This window comes from Stigmatopora nigra, chromosome 6 (genome assembly GCF_051989575.1).
Source record: "Stigmatopora nigra isolate UIUO_SnigA chromosome 6, RoL_Snig_1.1, whole genome shotgun sequence".
NCBI lineage: Eukaryota > Metazoa > Chordata > Actinopteri > Syngnathiformes > Syngnathidae > Stigmatopora > Stigmatopora nigra.
The window spans coordinates 2,451,216-2,474,893 of record NC_135513.1 but is presented as its reverse complement, the minus strand read 5'-3'; the positions used below and the strand labels follow the sequence as shown (position 1 = coordinate 2,474,893).

Here is a 23,678-nt window from a genome sequence, read left to right as displayed (position 1 = left end):
TTACCCTATTTTCAAATGTGAGCATTTCTTCATTTACATTACTTACCATCAAACCTGATTTTGTGTGTTATATATCTACTTGCACACTTTAACAAAGACTAAAAGCCTTTTTGATGAGCTCTTTCAGTAAATACATGGAAGTATGAAATGTGTTAGACTTAACTATGGGAGTGTATTCGTTGTTTAGGTCTTTTGTCAGTTGTTCAATTATTCTAGCCTACTGGTGTGAAACTCAAGGATCTGGTCCGCCTACGTCACTTTTGTTTTGCTTGCAAAATGAAACTGCCATAATTTTACATGCATAAAATAGCATTAAAATTGTGTAATTTTACAATTTTTCACGTATAAAATATTACCGGACTGCAGAAATGGGGAGATCTCAAACTACCTGAACAGTTCAGTCTGTTGTCCTTGCAGCTCTCACTCGATTACCAGTGAGTGAGTCTTAAATACAGGCAAAACTGACAGTTGTCACCAGGACTTTGGACAGATATGTTTCAGTCATTTGCAGGGCAAACAGTAATTGATCAGTGTCGGACAGTTGAGGGTTTGTGCTGACATGTCAACTCAATCACAAGACTAAGATTGATTAATCAGTCAGACTGTTGAGTGTTTATGCTGACAACTCAGCCATTTACAGTTCGTATGAGAACAATGCTTTTATACTCACAAAAACTGATATAATCTTACAGTGGTAGTATTATGCTGATGGGCTGTTTTGCCGCCAAGAGAACTGGTGCTTGACAGAGAGTAAATGGGATAATGAAGGAGGATTATCTTCAAATTCTTCAAGATAACATAAAGTAATCAGCCCAAAGATTGGGTCTTGGGCACAGTTAGGTATTCCAACTGGACAATGACCCCAAACACTTCAAAAGTGGTAATGGAATGGCTAAATCAGGCTAGAATTAAGGTTTTCGAATGGGCTTCCCAAAGTCCCAACTCAAATCCCATTGAGAACTTGTGGACAATGCTGAAGAAACAAGTCCATGTCAGAAAACCATCACATTTAACGGAACTGCATCAATTCTGTCAAGAGGAGTGGTCAGAGATTCAACCAGAATCTTGCCAAAAGCTTGTGGATGGCTACCAAAAGCACCTAATTGAAGTAAAAATGGCCAAGGGACAAGTTACCAAATATTAGCGTTGCTGCATGTATATTATTGACCCAGCAGATTTGATCATTTTTTTCCGTTCACCCGTGATAAAGTCATAAAAAAAACAAAGAAGTATTGGTTCCAATCACTATCAGCGAAAAATCTGAGTTGTAGAAATAACTGGAAACTCAAGAGAGCCATGGCATTATTTGCTTCACAAGTGTATGTAAACTTTTGACCACAACTGTACATCTTTAACAGGGGTGGCAAACAAACCCTTGTACACAGAGCCAACATTTTCAAATTGTAGCTGTCAAAGAGCCACACCTTACGTCAGAAGCAGCAAAAAAAAATCTTACATGCCAAATTATTTTTCAAATAAAATGTATTATTTGTTTTTAATGGATCCAGATGAATTTGAGTTTGTCATAAGAGAGAATAAAAAGTTGAAGTTGTGTTTTCCTATTGTTCCTTGAAGGCATTGTGGAAGTTGGCAAATGTCTTGGCGGACAAAGCTTTCAACTCATTTGTCGCTGTGCCAATATATTTTAATGTTGCTCCTCTCCGCATTCAATTTGTGAACTCGCTTCATGCTTACTATGCCTTACAAGCAAGTTTTTAGAAAATGATGACAATCGTTGGGAAGGTTCAATTTCTCTCTCGATGTGGGGAGAGAGTTTTTATTTTGTTTCTAGTTAGGAGTTGTGGTGTCATTAGAATGGCTTTATTTCTTTCAAATGCTTTCACTTTTTTGCATCATATTTGAGAACAAATTGGTAGAAATTTTATCATCATCAGAACAGGCTTCCGAATTCCCAAAGTGTGTAAATCTTTGGACTGGTGTCGCTCACAATCCTTGTCTTCATTATCATATATTTTGTGTAGCTGTGCGAATGTTTTTTTTATATCTCCTTGAAGTGCATTCTCATGCCTTCCTGTACACCCTGAGACTGGGACCGTTTGTCCTGACTAACGTGACATCATGACTTGTCAGCTTTTCTTGCCTCAGGATAGCCGCTTAGGGGGCTTGATCTTTAGTTTGGAGAGCCCAACTGGAGTACGTAAACATGTTTGGTGGTGGTCATCATCCCTCTCCCACAGGGTTTCCCAACCTTTTTTAAGCTGCGGCATACTTTTTGCATTCAACAAAATCTCAAGGCACACAAGTATCTGAAAATGTTTTAATTTCCAACTGTCGCCGAAATTAACATTATAAAGTCGTTCTCATCAAAGTTTTATTAACAGGAATTAAATACCGTATTTACTCGCAAAATAGTTTAATTTGACGATTTCTCGCAAAAAAAGCTACCCCCTGATTTACAATTTTCACCTCCATATTTATGATTTTAATAGGTAGTACAAATGTGTTACTTAGAAGAGAGAATCTCAAGAAAAATCATTACTTGATATTTCTGAGATACTGTATGCATATTATTAGGGTCAATATCATAAATTCATCATCTTTTTTTTAATGTATTTATTTATTTTTTCCAAGATGGCGCCGTTCAAGCGGGAGCCGGTGGGAGTAGCTCTGTACACTCTTATCTTTTTCATGTTTTACAGCCCTTCTATCTTTTTTTTAAATTACATTTTAATCTTTCTTAATACATTCCTTTTTACTTTACTTTGTACTTTATACTATAATGTTTTTACAACTTTCCTTGTTCTGTTAGCCTGGCTTCTTTCGGCTACTTATTTTTTGGAACCAGCCAGCCATGCTTACAATGTCACACACATGGGAATAGCTGTTACAATACGTAGCAGAAGGAGCAACACCTCGGTGCCGCCGGAGTTTAGGAGCTGGACAAAAGTGCCGGGAGAAAAGGCAATGCTTCTGACCAACCATTCCATCGTGGGATACGATGGAAGAGCTGTGGGCGCTTACCAGCAACGGAGTCGAGGAGTTCTGCCCTGCTGCCGTTTTCTTCAGCTTCAGACTACTGAGGAACTGTACGGATATGCTTGGAAGAGCGACTCTGCACATTATCCACCTCGGTCACAGTCTGCAGAAGTTCCCCATCGCCTGGAAGACTTCCTGTGTGTGGTATCAGTTTTTGTCCAACTTTACAATGTCTTTTTGAGTCCAATTTAGCTACCGTAACCAAAATGGCGCTGTTTAAGCGGCAGCCGGCGGTAGCTCTGTCCACTCTTGCTCGTTTTGTGTTTTTGCTGCTTTTATGTCTTAATGTTTTGATGATTCTATTTACTTTGATTTGCTTTGTACTTTGTGCTTTTGCTTTGCTGTTCTGTCTAATCACCCTCTTGCTACTGGATGAATAAAGTTATCCAATCCAATAAAAGCATATTATTAGAGTCAATATCATAAGTTAATATGCCTGTCTTTGTAAATGTAAAATATCAAATTATTCAATTTGAAAAAAGAAGCAAGTCTATCTTGATGAGAACCCAATGCTTTTTAACGACATATATTGACATTTTCTTACCAGAAGTTTAAGATGTTGTGGCGGCCAAATAGCTTCTAATGTCGAAATATGTCGACTTTTTTGCTGGTTCATATTACTGCAATAGTTGTCACTTTCGAACAAGAAATAAAAAGAAAAAAGTCAAAGCGGAATTTTGTTTTATTTCATAATAGCAAATAATAACAATAATTTCCTTTTTGTGATCCAAAATGGAGGGTGTTTTCTCCACATAGACAAATTCAAAAAGGAACTAACCTAAGCACAGTCAGGAAATATGCCCTTAGTATACGTAGTGTTCCCCAAGTCTCTGGGTCGGCACCCGGTCGATTTACCTAAAGACGTTTAGCCGGACGGACGTCTGGGCGAGGGCCAGATTGCTGAGGGGGCGTCTGGCTGAACATAGAGTTAGCCGAACGAATAGTTAGCCGACCGGATAGCCAGCCGAAGGGCATTGCGCCGACGCGCTTGCCCCTGGTTGTGTGTGTGTACATGTTTTTCAACCTCGGATCACGGGCCATATACGGCCCGTTACAGATAACAACATTTAGAATAACAAGGACATTCATTCACGGCCAAACACACGCAGAACAGTACGTGACAGAAGAAAAAAAGTAGTTATACCAGTAAGTACAGTTGAACCTTGTGATAGGACCGCTCTGTCATACGACATTGTTGTCATACGACATTGTTGTCATACGACATTGTTGTCATACGACATTGTTGTCATACGACATTGTTGTCATATGACATTGTTGTCATACGACATTGTTGTCATACGACATTGTTGTCATACGACATTGTTGTCATACGACATTGTTGTCATACGACATTGTTGTCATATGACATTGTTGTCATACGACATTGTTGTCATACGACATTGTTGTCATACGACATTCTTGTCATACGACATTGTTGTCATACGACATTCTTGTCTTATGACGAAAATTTTGATCGAATAATTCGCGATACGATCAAAATTTTGTGATGCGACCAAGCCAGGTGGCCCTGGCACTGTTTTTTTTTTTGCATCTCTTTGGTGTATAAAATATTTCTACGACCACTGGGCGGACTTTGCATTTCACCACCCGCCCGCTTTTTCCCTGCGTTGGTTACATTTACATACCAGGTAAACAATTTTACCATGGATTGGCAGAGTTTTGCAAAGAAAAGGCGTTGATAATGGACACAAAACACGGAATAATTGAAAAATATGAGTGGGGTACGTGCCACTGAGAATACGTCAACCATTTCCACCATCCTTAAGCAGAAGGACGCATCAAGACATTTGCCTTGATTATCGCCGAGGAAAGTTACATCCCCCAGCAAGTTTTCACCTGCGATGAAACTGGTCTTTTTTTGAAAAAGGATGCCCAGGCGGACATTCATCGTGGCAGAGGAGAAGGGAATACCGGGACACAAACTCATGAAGGACCGCTTAACGCTAGCGTTGTGTGCTAATGTGAGCGGTGACTGTAAAATTTAGCCGCTACTAGTGTACAATGCGGAGAACACGCGTGCCTTGAAGATACGTGATGTGATGCGCAAATTCTAAAACTTGGATTACTCGTATGTTGATGATATTTGTGTGCGTCATGTCAGACTATAAATATATCACCTTACTCCAATTCCTTAACTCTGTCTTATCCCGTCTAACAATGGAGCGTGTTCAGCATCGGAGGAGACAAACCAGGGTTGAGCGAGTTTATCCACAGATGATTTATTCCATTCAAATTGATTCATACAGAGCTCCGGGTCTCCCTCCCAAAGAATAAGCCCGCTGAGTGTTGATGTCCCAAGCGGAGGATGGAAAAGACATTGTCCAAACCTGCGTTTGCCCAGTTATAGTATAACAAAAATGCATATTTATTCGCTGATTAACAATGAGATGCGGACTGGTCCATGTCTGCTGCGAGGGGGGTTTCTTCGGACTTCACATCTTCCAGCCTCGAATCCACATCATCCAGACCTCTGTCTCCGCGGGTCCTATGAAGTTCCGACCATCCGCCCTGCTCTTTGTTTCCTCTGCCCTCTGAAGTCCTTCTCTATCTGTTCTCTTCTCAGTGTGAATTCAACCTTGAAACAGGAATCTCAGAAAGAGCCCTTTGTTAACATTGAAGAATCTCAGACCAATCCTTTTGTTCATATTGTAATTGAAGAATCTCAGACCAATCCTTCTGTTCATATTGTAATTGAAGAATCTCAGACCAATCCTTCTGTTCATATTGTAATTGAAGAATCTCAGACCAATACCAATCCTTTTGTTCATATTGTAATTGAGTTGAGAACAGGAGCCAAACCCTGCAGTGGCGATACCAAAACAAGACCGCCACAACAAAAAGAATGAGTAAAATGCAATATCAAAATGAAACCGCTATACTAAAAAGAATGAGTAAAATATAACATCAAAATGAAACAGCTATGCTAAAAAGAACGAGTAAAATGTAATATCAAAATGAAACAGCTATACTAAAAAGAAAGTAAAATATGTCATATTCTTCATTCCCTCTCTTGGTCTCCTAAAGAGACCACATCAACAACACCACACAGGTTAGTGTGAAATGAAATGAAAAACTACATTAGTATAAAAACAAAGAAGCACTACATTAGTATATCCATGAACACGTGCCCAGCGGGGGGTCCAGAGAGGTCAGTTTGGCTCAACTGGGTATACTGACCTCTAGGGCCTGGTCCCACTGCTTTATCGATCAATCGAGTAACTAGAGTACGAGCTAAGGGGAAAATATAACAGCTACAGAGAATAAGCAGAGTAATGAGCACTACAGCAGATATACGGATGTTGCCTATCAAACCTTTCCAGGCACCAAAATAATCCCTCCATTGGTCTGAGATTGAGGTGTCCACACCTGACTGATCGGCCATCTTATTAGTCAGGGTTCGGAGGCCTTCTAAAGCTTTGGTGAGACGTCCATTTGGAGCAGTGGTATTGGGAATGAAAGTACAACAGGCATCACCAAAGATAGCACACACACCACCCTTCTCAGCCAATAACATGTCTAATGCTATACGATCTTGGAAGGCCATGAGGGATGTTGCCGCTAACTGGTCACGTACCGCCTCTAACGAACCAACCGTGTAATTGCCAAGTCGCTGGACATTGTAATGAATGTAATTGATGCGATCAACATTTTTGTTGGGAGTTACCCAAATTAGAATACTTTCGAATCCTGCTGAAACCTGATTAGCAACTATATACTCATTGGGAACGCCACGGGGGACACCTATGGCGTCAATATAGGTGGGATCGGAGTTACCCATCCAGGTGTGTGGTGCTCTCTTTTGGCGATGCAAGACCTCCTTCAGGTTTGGAGGTAACCTTATTTCAGCTGTGAGATTCACTGAGGAAACAGAAACTGGAAGTAACAAAGACACCACAGAACACACACCCGCAGTATTTGTGGGCAATCTATCATACAACTTATCACTTCCACACCATAACCAGATGTCAGTTTGGGATAAGGGGTATGGTCCCGGGAAAAACATATTTGATACACACCAGTCAGACGGAATGCTTCCCAATGATGTTCCAGTCCCTTGTAATTTGAGGCAGGTAAAATTTTGCCGTGCTACTGATTTGTCAAAAATGTGTTTTTCTTTGTTCTCTTGGGTAAGTGGGAATATCAAATCGTATTTAGAACACTTAAAGGTTGGATTGGTGTTTTTTAGGAGGTCCACAATACATTCTTTATCAATTGGGGCCGAAATGATACGGAGTACGGGTCGGGCACCCATACATACGAGACAATCATTTCGGGTTTCGCTGGCAGCTTGTTCCGCCATTAACAGCCAATTGTTAGATAACGCTGAAATACCTGTAGTCATTCTAAACCACTCGTCCACTGATGGTTTGCCATGAATTATCTGGACTTTACTCGATCTAGGAGATACAAATGATGGAATCACCTTGCCGATTTTCGCCTGAGTAGTATTGGGTTTTTTACATATCCCCACTGACCAGCATGGATCGGGGTCCGAACACCATACACACAGGTTCAGGAAGCTACACTTTGTGGACGATGAAGTCCAGTCCCCCTCCCTCCACAGAGGTAAAGTGCCTTCCGACTCATTTATCCTGAGATACAAACCAGAATTATCAACAGAAAAATTTGAAACCCTCTTTTGCCATTCTTTAGCTATTTTTGACCAGCCATAAGTACCAGGTGACCAAAGGGTCGACTGATCCATTACAAAGGTGTGTGCCCAATTACCCCCTTGAGTCCTGGTACGGCCTAGCATCAATATACCATTGGTATCTGTTTCCCCAATCCGAACCTCTTCCATTATTTTTTTAGTATAACGCAGCGTATGGAATAAACATGCGAATTTCGAACGTATCGTTGTAACAAAACCATAGCCTATTGTCATATATTATCCTTTGATTTACTATGTCCGTCCAGTATCTTGTCCGATCCGGGGCACACGGATCATGGCTTACCAGCAAAAAACTCCCAAACACTACTTTGGATGGGCGTCTTCTAAGACCTCCATACCGAACTGAGGTTGCAGGTCTTTTAAATCGCTTGTGTACCAATGGTGTCCCTTTCGTTGGAGATGTCAATGTCATTGGAGCCGCATCCGTCTGATTGTAGATTGCCCAACAGGAGTATGACATACACAAATGAAGTGCTCCTTCAAAAAATAACAAGAGAAAGATTAAAACAATAATCACTAAGCAAACACATCCTGTACAACACTTCCCTCTCTTGGACTGGGATAAGCCCAGTCCAGAGCAGGAACTAGGTTTCATGTTTAGATATATGTGTCCGGATCCCGGGAGAATCAAAAGTCCCCTTTGGAGGATCCTGTGGTGGAGTGTGTGGTTATGGGTTAGGTGGATCCACAGGTCTAGTCTGGGAATAATGAAACCACTTCTTTCCCTTATGTTCAAGTTGAACTGCCTTTGATGTACGTGCAGTCACTTTGAAGGGACCTGTCCACCTGGGCTCCAACCACTTCCGGGATAGAACTTTGAGAAGAACGTGGGTTGAAATTGTGGGTTCCTCCTGTGGGTGATCCCGTGCAGCCGCAGCAGTCTCCTCTACCTGTGCAGAAATACTAGATACCAGAGAATGCAATTGAGACCAATATGCTGCATGCGAGAGATCGGGTAACGGTACTTCTTCATACGGGGTGAGTGAGGAACTGGGACCGGGCATCAACCGGCCCGTAAGCAATTCAAATGGGGCAAAATTTGTGGTTTTGTTGATGGTTTGACGGATAGAGAGTAAAGCCAATGGGAGGGCTTGAAGCCAAGACATTTTGGTGGTGTACATTTTTTTTGCCAATTTCTCTTTCAATGTACGATTCATTCGTTCAACTTTACCTTGGCTTTGTGGGTGGTAAACACAACCGAAACGATGTTTAAGGCCCAGCATGCTTTCAACCTTCTGTAGGACCTTATTGTTAAAGTGAGTACCATTATCCGATCTAATGAGTGCAGGAAAACCATGTGAAGGTATATAATGAGTCACTAAAGCCTTAATGACTGCTGTTGAGTCCTCTTTAGCACATGGGTACGCCTCCGGCCAATGAGAGAATGCGTCTACAATGACCAGAAGATATCTTTTCCCTTTTACTTGTTGAGTCATGTCCGTAAAGTCAATGGTGATCTCAGCACCTGGCCAGAGGGCTGGATGAAAATCACCTGATCTGGGTTTAAGGGTCGGTTTGGCGTTGAAAAACATAGATGTCTGAAAAAAAAAGTGTCAAAACAGTCCCAGTCGGGTGGAAGTCAAGCTCCTCCCACTCGGGGGTCCGACAGTCGTTAACGTGCCGCCACACAAGGGAAGACAAGTGTGGGTGCCACCAGTTAGTCAATTTAGTCATCATCGCCTGGGGGCCCACATGAGCAGGTGAGTGGGCCTCCGTCAAGACAGACACAGATAATGGTCCCATGGGATTTACCGGACATCCCGTGGGACCCACCCATACACCATCCACACGTTTCACAGCACCCGCATGCGCCCACACAGTCCGTTCCTCCGGAGAAGCAGACTGCTGGGCTTCCAGAATCACATCCACAGACAAACTCTCATGCACCGGATCTGAGTGGTGGTCCGATGCCAATACAACCATATTAGAAGGATTATCTACCCCGTACCCCGCTATTGATTTTGCTAACTGATCAGCCGCATGATTACCCCTAGATGTAAAAGATGTAGATTTGGAGTGACCAGGAACTTTAACAATCGCCAATTGAGACGGAAGGGACATGGCTTCGCGCAAACGCAACATGATATCTTTGTGTGCAATGATTTGACCTTTGGCCGTGGTGTAAGCATCGCGTTCACATTCAGGGAGGTCAATGACAGCGGGCGAAACTGCATAAGCCGAGTCACTATAAATAGTAACTGGATGACCTGTTGCGGTCTCCAAGGCCAAACAGAGGGCCAACAGTTCAGCCGCTTGGGCAGACTGGTTAGTGGTCTGTATAGAAGATGCGCAATGCACGAAGTCATCTCCCTTGCTATCCACTACGGCAGCCGCCGCACGGAGACGTCCTGAATGGTCTCTCCAACAACAACCATCGGGAGACAAAGTTGGAAACCTTCACGTGGTGTCTCCTGAGAGGCCGCTCGCCGCGGCCTGCGAATTCCAACAAATACTACTCAGAGCTGCCAACAAGGAACGTGGCACCCTACGTTTTTCATCCAGCCGGAGATATTTGACTGCCCCTCACCTCCGACTACCCCCCGGATGAAATAATCCGCGTTCCAGTGGCAGGTCTAGCGCTATCTGAGGGCAATCCTCAGGCGCTTGTAGTGCAACAACAACAACAACCATCTGTAAACATAATGCGACCAAAAGTAAGCGGTTTAGTATTGAGATCAGGCCGAACGTACCTTTGGTGATTACCCTCATAGCAGATTCATGTGGTCCTAGCTGAATGTTATCCGCCATATTGATACCTGTGTGAACGTAATTGATGTTTGGAGCTGTGAGAATACGTAAAAGTCTAGACTGTCGAAGCGATGATAAGGTAAATGCTGATGAAGCCACATACGCCGATACCCCATGATCAGTCAGAACATATATGGGATGTCCCATCACTGTATGAGCTGTTTTAAGAAGCACTTTAGCGAGCCCTGCTGCATAACGAGTACACTCTGGTTGACGAAGCTCAACACCATCTAGTGTTACGCTACAATACATCAATACCCGCCTAGTCGTCGAAACCTTCTGAAAAAAAACAGCATTTACTGTAGTCACCGAGTTAGACACATCAAGATGGAAAGGTTTGTCGAAATCAGGGTTGGCCAGCGCAGCCGCAGAGGCCAGTTCTTGAACCAGAGACACAAAGGTTTCATCTGCTTCTTTTGTCCAATCAAGTTGTGCTCTAAGATTCTTAACACCTTTGTCTTTTACCAGAACGCGAAGTGTATGTGTCTTGTCCACATAACATGGTATATAGGTCCTACTGTAGCCACAGAGACCCAGAAATGACAACATGTCTTTGACGGTTTGGGGCCGGGAATGAGACAAAATGGTTTTTCGATGTTCAGGTGACACGGACAGTCCTTTGGCTGACACAACACGGCCTAGAAAAGTTACTTCTCTTCGACAACACTGAAGCTTCTTCTTTGACACTTTGAAACCAATATTATGAAGTTTTAGCAGGACCATCCTAGTGACCGCCAGACAGATTTCAGAAGTGGTTGTCGCAATGCAAAGGTCATCCACATACTGTAAAAGAACAGAGTTTTCAGGTAACGTTAGGTCTTGTAACAGGTCCTTCAGACACTGATTAAAAATACCAGGTGAGTTTTTAAACCCTTGTGGCCGGCGCTGATACTGTATGTGGACACCACGATAGGTGAACGCAAAGTACTGTCTGGCTGAAGGATGCAAAGGTACACAGAAAAAGGCGTTAGCTAGATCAATACAAGTAAACCATTGATACACTGGACTGAGCGAAGTCAACATTCTATGGGGGTTGGATACTGGTAGGATCGGAGTCAGCGTCGCGTCGTTTACAGGTCTAAGGTCATGTGCCATACGGTAACTCTGTCCGTCCGCCTTAAGTACAGGTCGCAATGCCGTGTTCTATCGTGAGTTAGAAAGTTCTATCACACCTGCGTCCCACAGTCCACCCAGAGTGTCTTCCATACCTTTGTCCGCATCTGGGGTCCCTCTATATTGTGGCCTGTGGATGATGGCACTCTCATCTAATTTTAACCTTACAGGTGGAATTTTAACACAATGTCCAACATCAAATGGTCCTGATGACCACAATGTGTCCGGAATAGTTTTCAGTAAGTCCTCTGTCTGGTGGTGATCAGTCAATTCCCTGCCATGTTCTCGAGTCAAGATTTGTTCCTCCAAAATGGAGTCTATCAATGGGGCATGTGGGTCAATCTGATAAGAGTCATGCAATTTGGAATAAGTCAGCCCTGGTAGGTCAGTGGACTGCCAGTCAGTGACTTTAAGAAGTTTCTTGACCATTGGACCGAGTTGACGAGCTTCGTGACCATGAGACAGAGCCAAAGAAATGTGGGGGTCGGCTGTATCCGACATTTTGTACCACACTTTTTGCGATTCGTCCAAATCAACATATGAAGCTACGCCTTCTGGACCCAAAATTATTTTGGTGGATTTCAATTGCCAGGGTGTTCCAAGAACCTTCTGAAAACGGTCTCGATAGACTAAGTCATCTTCTGTGTCATAAAACAAAGTACAATGAAAGTCATCCTTGGGCGGATGGTAAGGCCGGAGTGAATCAATGAATGATTTCCACTGGTGATAAACAGACAACAGTCCCCCAGTGGCCGGAGTTTCAGGCTCAAGACATGACCAATAGATTGTTGCTACCTCGGTGTCTTGTTGCAAGGGACACATCACCCATTGTCCACATGTTCGTACTGGTTGCGAACACGGAATCTTTGCACCATTTGGTAAAGTCACTGTGAGGCCATCCGGCCCACATAAGATTGTTGCTCCAATAGACATCAACAAGTCTCTTCCCATTAAATTCACGTGTTTGGGGTGAATGGACGTAGGAATGGAATAGAGTCTGTTTCAGGTGGGGTATTTCCGTTCGCAGCGGTCTGGTAATAGGCAGAGCTTGAGGAGATCCCGAGAAGCCGACCAAAGTTATGGTTGAAGAGGAGAGACAACTGGCTGTGAGCGGGATGTTCAAAGATGAGTGTGTTGCTCCCGTGTCCACCAAAGCTGATGTTTGGACGCCGTTGATTCTCATATGAAGCATTGGGTCTTCCGTTCCCCTGCTTCCCGAGCCTCTCGGGCACCCCTGTTCGGAGTGTGGAGGATCCCATTGACTGTGAGGATCATCTCCACCCTGGTAATATTGTCCAGTTGACTGAGCTGGCTGCTCTGACCGCCATGGTCTGCCAGTGCCTCTTGCTCCGCGCGTGGGCCGCTGTTGATGTGGTGGCTCCCCCTGTTGTGTTGGGGGTTGCCGTGGGTGCTGTCGCTGACTGGGACACTCATGTCTCCAGTGTCCAGGACGGCCACATGTAAAACAGTTCTTGTTGGCCCAGTCTCGAGTACCATTTTCCCCGGCCACCAGAGAAACCACAACTGCGACCACCGTATCCATCATGGAACTGACCACCATCTCGAGCCCCACCATGGCCCTGAAACATCTGGGCAGATTGGTCTGTCTTTTCCTGTTTAGATTTTTTGGATTCACTATGAAATTTGGAAAGTTGGAATTTTACCAGAGCAGAATTCATATTTTGCGACTCGGCTTTTTCTTTTACCTTCTCGTTATCATACATCTTACAATGGTGAGACAGGTGACGTTTAAACCTAGGTTCATCACCTGTCAACAAGTCAGGGTCCTTTCTCAACTCCTTTTTCACAGGTTCTGGAAGACCCTCGACAACAGTTGTTCGGAATAAGAGGATATTATCTAATCTGCCCGATGGGTGTCGGCCGGTACTTTCTATCCAGGCATTAATACACTTTTCATAGTGTATCGGACCTCCCACTCCATCGATGTATGGAAACACGGTTGGAGCCATGTCATGGGATCTTGGGAAGGTATTTTTAATTGCCGTAAATAAGGCGCCCGATACCTGGGACAATGGGGTTTCGTGTGGGTACCTGATAGTTGCTGCTTCCTCCTCTATCATTTGTAACTGATGATGAGAGCAGGAAGCTGATATGGCCTGTCTCATGTCACCAAGCGCACAACTCTGTCCGCTCATTAGGGCCAAAAACTTCATCAGCCATGTACTTCCTCCATTCGCCATTGGAGGGAGTTGGTCAGCCAATGTAGCCACATCTCTAAGACCAAGAGGTTCAAATATCATGTCTGCTCCCTGAGGGCGGAGGGGATACATACCTCCAGATGTAGCTTGTACCCGCTTTGCGCTGGGCTTTGGTTTTGGCGCGACAGTCTTGTCTGGTGTCTCTTTCGCCCCATTGTTACGTGGGCGAAGGGCGTAATGAGATCCCGAATCTGGTAGAGCCTGTTTATACATGTCCACACTCTCATTCTCCCGTTCACCTGCAATGTCTGAATCATTATCTGAGTTATAGTCTGATAGTCGATTCGCGTCCTCAAACAGTATAAGATTGTCAGTCAAGTCATCTTTTCCTTTTTTCCTACCTTTCATTATTTCATTTTTCTGTCGAGTCTCTTTGGTCATTTATTTTTCATCATTGTCCTCTCGGTCAGTCAAGTCAACTCTGGATTGTTCTGTCCTATCTCTCACATGTTCGAGATTACATGCTTTTCCTATGAGGCCTTTTGCCTCGGAGGACATAGCTTCCTCCTCATTCTCAACGTCAAGGATCAATCGTCCACCTAAAGTCACTATTGGTGCTTGTATGGGTATACCGTGAGGTTTTAATGGAGCTTTATTATTCAGTGGAGGTGCCGAAGGTACAAGAGTCAAAGTTGGTTCGATCTGGGTGGGGGCCCTCACCGCAGCCAAAGCTGTTGACGCAATTACCAGGTTGTGTATTGCCAATCTATGCTGTTCCAACTCCTCCTCCTTTCTCAGTATCGGCCCCCGCCTCCACCTCCACACCTCCTCTTTTCTCCTTCGTACTTCCACCTCCTTAGCTGTGACGTCACGCTCTACTTTCCGCAAAGCAATGGACAAATTATTCATATTCCATTCATGCTTTTGACCTACAAAATGTACATTTCCTTTTAAAGTACAAAATTGTTTTACCAACTGTTACGACTCCCCCTGGGGTATTATCTACCAGGGAGTCGCAACTATCACAGCAGACAGGTTCTGGTAAAGAGGATGTCGGACAAACACTGCAAGTAGCCTTCAGTTATTTTTATTTACAATAAAGTCATTAAAACAGACTACGGGATAACATAGAGGAAGTACGAGATATTAAAGTGGCACCCTCAAATAAACACGGTAAAACCCCCTCCCAGACAGGTGTCCAAATGAACACCCACAAAATACAGGAAATAAGACCGAAGGATGCCACTGTTAAACTGATGTAATATAATCTAGACAGGGGAATAACTGTGTCTAAATGCACAAACTATATGAATACCCAAAGGTGTCTAAACTTATCTCAAGTCCCCCTATGCAACCCAAAAATCATTAACAACACATGCAAAATATAACAGGGAGTAACATACTCACAAGCCTGCAACTCAGCAAGGCATCAACGCATCAAGGACAAGGGCGAAGGCAAGGGAAAAACTGACAACTGAAAAGGGTTTAAATAAGGGCAGGAGGGATGATTGGGGAATTAATTACAGCTGTGTTGGCCTGGGCAGGGCTCTGTCACAGGGGTGGAGCCACAGCTGCAGATACCTGTAAAGAAAAGAAAGCACACACCTACATAGTGTGTGTCCAGGCTGCCAGCCGTAACACCAACTCACGTCTAATTTTGGGTTGTTTTTTAACTTGAACACCCCTCAGAACCTGTGCTTCCACATCTGCATACAAAATTGTCAATTCATTCCATTCTCCACATTCTCCCGCACTCTCACGTCCTTCCATTTTCACCAATTTAATCTAGATCAAGTCTCCGGATAAATTTAGAATTTTAGTATGTTCAATTCTAGGAATTAGAATTATTATTATTGTTACTTTTTTTTTTTTTGAATCAATTCTAGGAATCAAACATCTGTGGACCCAGTCGTTTCCCTGCTGAAGACTTTAAAATAACTCTGTAGAATACAACTCTTTCCGGAATCTCTTCTTCCTTTGTTTTTATACGACCGTTTCCGCTATCTCAAAACGACCGTTCTGGAATCCTTAATTCCGACTCCAGGTATATTACAACCTTTTCGGAATCTCCTATTCCCGATATCCCCTTTCTATAGTGACTTCTCCATAATTTAAATATCCAATAGCAGAATTTTAACGTTTCAGTAATAGGTATTCTGCTTACCTTTCAGTTGATCAGGCGCCTGTCGGAGTAGTTCCAAGAGAAAGGTCTCACGTTCGCCGACGTGCTCTCACGTTCGCTGACGTGCTCTCACGTTCGCTGACGTGTTTAACCTTTCCTTACTTCCACGTTCGCTGACGTGTTTAACTTTTCCTTACTTCCACGTTCGCTGACGTGTTTCGATAACCGCGACTCCACGTTCGCCGACGTGTTTTAGAGTCCGCGGCTGGCCTTAACCCATATGTCTACATACGCAGTCTCCTTCCCTGGTTCACGGACGGGGTTATTGGCCTTAACCCCTATTTGTCTACGCAACCGACTCACAGACTGGGTCACCAAAATTGTTAGACTATAAATATATCACCTTACTCCCATTCCTTAACTCTGTCTTATCCCGTCTAACAATGGATGGTTGATTGATTGATTAGCCTCTCTGGTACTGAATTCTGGGGGTCAAGCTTCTTTTTGTTCTGTGTTGTGTTGTATGTCGTAGTGATAGAAAAAACGGTTACAAATGTTCTCTTAATCGTCTAGTTTTAAAAATTCTGCGACCAACTTTGGTCTTGTCCAGAGGTCTTGGATGGTTAGATTTGTGGGGTCATTTGTACACGAAAAAAGATGTTCAGTATTGTGGGGGGAAAAGTTGCATTTTGGGCAGGCATCTTGTATTCCTGGATCGATCCTGGACAGGTAGCTGTTTAGTTTCCTGCTGTAGCCTGATCTGAGCCTGGCGAGCTCGGATCTCACCTTCCTGCTCAGCAGTTTTTCTAACAATGGATGGTGTTCAGCATCGGAGGAGACAAACCAGGGTTGAGCGAGTTTATCCACAGATGATTTATTCCATTCAAATTGATTCATACAGAGCTCCGGGTCTCCCTCCCAAAGAATAAGCCCGCTGAGTGTTAATGTCCCAAGCGGAGGATGGAAAAAACATTGTCCAAACCTGCGTTTGCCCAGTTATAGTATAGCAAAAATGCATATTCATTCGCTGATTAACAATGAGATGCGGACTGGTCCATGACTGCTGCGAGGGGGGTTTCTTCGGACTTCACATCTTCCAGCCTCGAATCCACATCATCCAGACCTCTGTCTCCGCGGGACCATCCGCCCTGCTCTTTGTTTCCTCTGCCCTCTGAAGTCCTTCTCTATCTGTTCTCTTATCAGTGTGAATCCAGCCTTGAAACAAGAATCTCAGAAAGAGCCTTTTGTTAACATTGAAGAATCTCAGACCAATCCTTTTGTTCATATTCTAATTGAAGAATCTCAGACCAATCCTTCTCTTCATATTGTAATTGAAGAATCTCAGACAAATACCAATCCTTTTGTTCATATTGTAATTGAGTTGAGAACAGGAGCTGAACCCTGCAGTGGTGATACCAAAACAAGACCGCCACAACAAAAAGAATGAGTAAAATGCAATATCAAAATGAAACCGCTATACTAAAAAGAATGAGTAAAATATAATATTAAATGAAACAGCTATACTAAAAAGAATGAGTAAAATATGTCATATTCTTCAGTCATTATCGAAATATTTTGAAGGGGAGACAAAAACAAAGAACTCTTTATGCGCTAGTTTGGAAGACTCCGGCAAAACGTCTGGGTGGGGTCAACCCGTAGAACTAAGGTAAAAAAAAGATTAAAACAAAAATAGAATTCAGTTTTGTGTGAAGTTACATTAAAAGTCGAGTGTCTGTATATAGTTATCCAGGTCAATTTAAATTAGTTTGTTAGTTTACAAGTGCGTTGTTGCCGTGGATAAAGTCCCCCCGGACAGCCTCCGCCTCCGTGTGTGTCATTGTCTCTCCCCTCCGCCAAATGCGTCTAATTTTACATCTATTAAACACTTTTTATCACTATTAATCCACTTGTTATTTAGTACTTTGTCAATATATGGCGAATTAGAAGAAATAAAACCTATTTTCCAATCATTTTTTGGTATTTTATCAGAGGGTTAGAACGAACTAATTTGTTTTTAATTAATTTCAATGGGAAACGTCCGCTTGAGTTACAATATGCTTGTCATACGATCTCGGAACGGATTACGATCGTAAATCGAGGTACCACTGTACTATAATGACAGAAAAAAAGAAGTTATAACAGTAGGTACTGTAATGAAATTATAAATCCAGGAATCCTACTCCCGAAAATTTACACCAGCATAGAAAACATTGAGATTAATCTTTGCATTAAGGTTCTCAGCAAATTTGCGAAAATAATGGGAAATTATTTAAAATTAAAATATTGTTCTTATTGGCACACATCACTAGTAAGTGTGTTCAATAGCATTTTCAGGCATTGTTCTCTAAGCCCTCTCGTCTGTTCTTATATATTCTTATATATGTACACATACACACGCTCTTGCTACGTGAGAAAAAAACACTAGAAGACTTATCAAAATACAGACTAGAGGGCTTAGAGAACAATACCTGAAAATGCTATTGAACACTTATAGTGATGTGCGCCAATTTTAATTTTAAATAATTTCCCATTATTTTTGGAAATATTTATTCAAACTGATTTGTTGAGAACCTCAATTCAAAGATAAATCTCAATGTTTTCTATGCTGGTGTAAATTTTCTGGAGCAGGATTCCTGGATTTACAATTTCATTACAAAAGCTACTCTTATAACTACTTTTTTCCCTCGGTCACGTACTGTTCTACGTGTGTTTGGCCGTGAATAAATGCCCTTTTTACTCTGAATGAATGTTGTTATCTGTAACGGGCCATATATGGCCCGCGGGCCCAGGTTGACAAACATGTACACACACACGACCGGGGTTGGGGCAAGCGCGTCGGCGCAACGTCCTTCGGCTGGTTATCCGGTCTGCTAACTATTGGCTCGGCTAACTCTACGTTCGGCCAGACGAAGCCTCATCGAGCTGGCACTCGCCCAGACGTCAGTCGGCTAAACGTCTTTAGGCAAATTGACCGGCCACGCTCTGGGTCCAATAATAGCATACACATGACGCAGGTATCAAAGTTTAATGGGGACCAGGACCACCCGCGATAAGTACAAAAGAGAAGTAGGGATGTCCCTTCAAAAATGCTTAATTTGAATTAAATTTATTTTTTTTATTTTATTTTTTTACCCCCCCTGTATACAGTACACCATATAGAATACGGGTAGAGAGTGAAATTCATGTTATAACAAAAAACACTGTAAAATATGTTGTCTCAATGTAATATTTGTATTTTTTTTTCCAAAAAAAAACGCGACGCTCTGAATCCGTGGTGGCTGAACCGCGAAGTAGTCTGTCTGTCTGTCTGTCTGTCTGTCTGTCTGTCTGTCTGTCTGTCTGTCTGTCTGTCTGTCTGTCTGTCTGTCTGTCTGTCTGTCTGTCTGTCTGTCTGTCTGTCTGTCTGTCTGTCTGTCTGTCTGTCTGTCTGTCTGTCTGTCTGTCTGTCTGTCTGTCCGTCCGTCCATCCGTCCGTCCGTCCGTCCGTCCGTCCGTCTGTCTGTCTATCTGTCTATATATATTGTCACAGGGTGATGATGCAGAAATAGGAAAGGCATAAATAGATAGTTATTAAGTCTATATATTTTTTTCTTCATAAAAATTTTACCTAAACATACTAAACAGATAATCCCAGTTGAAACTGGGTCAAGTGCCTTTAATACTGGCAAATGTGGACCTCTTCCACATTGGAATGTTATTCCACACATTTTTAGGAGCTTTCATGTCTCATAGCTGGAAATGTCCTGCTGTCAAAGATCGTCGGTAGTTTAAAAAATATTTCTTTTTCCCTTCACGTTGTATGCAGACGAGCTCACCTGCGGCTATGTCTGGAGCGCTTGAAGGCTCTCATCCCACTTGGAGCAGACTGTAGCCGCCATACAACACTGGGCCTGCTCAACAACGCTAAAGCACATATAAAGGTGATAAGCATTATTAGGATATCCAGTTTGTCTACCACTTGTGCTCAACAAGGTTGATTGATGTGCATTTGTCTTGACCCTTGAGAATTAATTGTCCCATCCAGTTTACCACCCAAAATGAGAGATTTCAAGATGGCGGCGCACACAGGTGCTGCGGCTCTTTGCTCTCAAGTTTGGTGTTTTGTTTTCTCAGTCTTATCGTTATTTACGATCATCTGCGAGGAAAGCCCACTCAGAGTACAACGGGCTCGGTGAAGGGAAAGAAGGCAAAAACCAGGAATGCCGGGCGGGCCTAGGTGCTAAAATAAGGTAGCAAGCGCACAGAGCACCGCTTCCGAGTATCTTCTTGACCAACGCCAGATCCATCAACCACAAAATGCACGATTTGGAACTTCAGCTTGTTACTAACAGCTTTGTCAGGAACTGCAACATTATTCCCATCACGGAAACGTGGCTACATTGCTAGCTAGCCGCACGCTACACTGGCAGGACCCAAAAAAAGAATCAGGAATAAGCAGGGGGGGAAGGGGGTCCTTATTGTTTACATACACAACGACTGGTGCTGCAACTTGCCCCTGGCCTAGTAGCTTCTTGTTCAGTACATTAAGCTCATGTGTGATATCAACAAGAAAATCTAAGTCCATTAGCCATTTGGGATCACATAGCACAGGAACAGCAACCCCGTCTATCTCCATGAAGTCTTTTACTTCTGCTCTCCACTCAAAAAATCTCTTCAACACATTTCCCCTGCTGAGCCAATGTACCTCAGTGAAGTAGAGCACATCCCCATATTCTGACTCCATGTCCTATAAAAAAGCACGGAACCTTCTGTGCTTTAAGCCCCTGGATCTGATTTGGTTGATGGATTTCACAACGACAGACATCTCATTGTCAAACTTCAGGCATCTGCTGCAAAGGGCCTGCTGATGGATAATGCAGTGCAGAGCTATGGCCTCCTCCACACCCTCCTCTTCCAGTTTTTTCTGAACAAGTGCTACCCGTCCATTCCTCCTCCCCATCATTGATGGGGCTCCATCAGTTGTTATTCCAACAAAGCTCTTCCATGGCAAACCGGCATTCTCAATGGCATCACACAGCTGGTGAAATAATTCCTTAGCGGTGGTCTGGCCATGCATTGGAATTACTGTGAGCAACTCCTCCATCACTTCAAAATTGGCATCAACACCACAGACATATATTGCGAGCTGGGCAGTGTCTGTGATCTCATCAAGAGCCACTGAATATACACTGCAATGTTTCAGTGTATATTCAGTATGTTTCGTACTCCTCAGCATGTCTCGTAGTATAATGACGTTTCAAATTGTATTCCTTGTGCACCGCAACTTTTTCAGTGCAAATGAGACACGTTGGGGTGCCCCTGTGCTGAACAAAGAAATATTGCACTCCCCACTTTTCTTGAAACTGTCTGTGCTCATCACTGACTTTTCTATTCATGGCAGGCTTTGAAACATACATCTCTGGGGCTCTAATATGTGTTTACACTTAGAATGAGTCTCGGATTGAACTTTTAACTTTCAGTCGCCCGCGTTTGTGACACTTGTACACATGCGCTTCAACACATTGATTTAGCATGTTTAATCATTTTAATGGCTTATTAAATAATTGGATTACCATTTTCTCTCATTCACACCTTTTCCTACAAAACTGATACACTTTGATCATTTTTTAAGGTTTTAGTTGTTAGTTTTGTCAGAACCATGTAACGAATTAGAGAATTTTTAAATAAAGTACTGCTCTGCTTATGAAAATTTCAACTTAAGAAGAAAGTTCTGGAAACAATTTCGTAAGTAGAGGTACGACTTTATATGTACGGGAGTGACCGTAGCCATACAGTACTTGATGTAAGACATTCCTGTGTCTGCGAATGTTCCCAGGTCATCATGGTGGAAAGTTTCCCACTGTCTGTTCAAAGCAGTCTTGGAGTATTCTGTCCATTAGTAGGGAGAGAGTACTTTCCTTAGCGCCCTGTGAGATGTAGACATCAGTGATGATAACAACGCCTATCTCTCTGGGCTGAATGAAGGGTCTGCATCTCACCGAAATGAATTCTATGTCTGAGGAACAGTTTCTGTGCAAAACAGTGCTATTGTTACTCCATCCCTCATTCACATATATGCAAAGCCCACCACCTCTTTTTTCCCTCAGTCTCACACGTCCTTTCCGATCAAACTAACGTGCGTCCTGCTAGCTCTATTTTAGCGTCGGGTATTTGTGGGTGTAGCCACGCCTTTGTGATTATCAGCATGGAGCTTTCTAAAATGTAGCGATTAGCAGCTAGCTCTAATTCCAAATCATCCGTTTTGTTTACAATGGATCTGACATCGCGGATGTATATGCTTGGCAGCGGTGGTTTGAGTGGTTGTTCCCTGAGCTTCCACAACAGGCCCACTCAACAGTCTCACTTCTGTTTTCTCTCCCTGTGCCTTCTTTTTCGCCGACCAGAGCCGCCTCTAATGTCACAATCTCTTCCAGGATGCTCTGTTCTCGGTGAAAGTCACTAGAAACCTTACTTTGCTGCTGCTAACCGATGTTTAATATGTCTAAACTGTTATAGATTAATTCAAAGTCCGGTTTTGACGAACAACTTGCGACAAGACATATGAAACACATGAAAACAGTGCAGTAGAGAGAACCTTTGACCGCTGTTCTTACAGGTCCCGCCATTTTGGAAAATAACCTACTATATAGTTCAGTGCTGCTTCTATTTACAGTGGATAGTTTTAGATTGCAAAACCACTTACATACATTTTCGTAGCAGGTCATATACATCAGAAGACCAAGGTCGGCGACCCAGTGGTTGTCTGGTCTGCATATCAGCCTCACTGTTGTCCTGGCTTCAAATCCAGGTCCATCCATCTATGTGTAGTTTGCATATTCTCCCCAGGCCTGTGTGGGTTCTCTCCAGGTACTCCCGTTTCCTCCCACATTCCAAAAACACTCTAAATTGCCCATAGGTATGAGTGTGAACGTGAATGGTTGTCTGTCTCCTCGTGTCCTGCGATTGGCTGTACTCAACTGGGATAGGGTCCTGCATGCCCAGCGACCCTTGTGAGGATAAAGTGGTTCAGAGAATGAATAAATGAAAGACCAAGGTAACTAAACAATAAAAAGCAATAAAAACTGTGATCATATGTGGCAGTGATGGTCAATACGTCAATAGCCAAGTTCAACTTGTTCGATCCCATGGCAGTAAGATTTGATCCAGTTATTGAATTATAGTCAAATTTGATATGGGATTTGAGCTGTCAAACAGCCCCATCGTGCGTCTAAGCACTATTGCTACGTGCCCACACTATGTTGAATTATGTACTGTTTCAAAGAACATCAATGTACATAACTGCTGAGCTTTTCCAGTAGCCATGTGGAAAAAAGGTAGATTGCGCTATTTTGGCACCTCGAAAAGTAGATCTAGTACACCTGAAATATGGTGTCTGAATCCCGGGTTTGGGGTCCTTCAGCAGTTAAGACTGCAGCCACATTCCAAAAAATGTGAACAAGATTGGATTTGAAAACATATTTTCTTTCCGGCAATTAGGCTCGTTCAGTGTGTTGAGGATATATTTAACTCGTCAGATGAAGCCGAGAAAAACAAAAACAAATGGTGTTCATATTCTTTGTCTCCTGCCCCCAGAAACTCGAAGAAACAGACAGGAAGAGCCAGTACCAGCTGGAGTCCCTGGAGCGTGAGCATAGGCATCTCCAACGGCAACTTGAGCAGTTGCGAGGTGGTGGAGGTGTGACTGTGGAAGGCGAGAGGAAACGCATGGACAGCGTGGGCTCTGAGCACTCAGATTCTGACCAAGGCCAGTTGTAGGGGAGATTGCAGCGGCGGGCCGTGAATTTCTAAGCGACGCCTTCAATTCTATATCTGAATCAATAGAACCGTCAAAAGCTATTTTATTGCT

At 43.1% G+C, this 23,678-nt stretch overlaps 1 protein-coding gene across 3 annotated transcripts in view; it reads left to right on the top strand.

The window, feature by feature from the left end:
- mxi1 (max interactor 1, dimerization protein) overlaps window positions 1-23,678 on the top strand; it is a 43,015-nt gene that overhangs the window by 10,757 nt on the left and 8,580 nt on the right. The window contains exons 3-5 of one of the 3 annotated variants that reach the window (XM_077718324.1): window positions 2,593-3,134; window positions 19,638-19,752; window positions 23,405-23,576. In XM_077718324.1, the coding sequence (XP_077574450.1) occupies window positions 2,593-3,134; window positions 19,638-19,752; window positions 23,405-23,576 (829 nt within the window). The remainder of the gene's footprint in view (window positions 1-2,592; window positions 3,135-19,637; window positions 19,753-23,404; window positions 23,577-23,678) is intronic. The other 2 variants (XM_077718325.1, XM_077718326.1) reach the window with 2 other exon arrangements.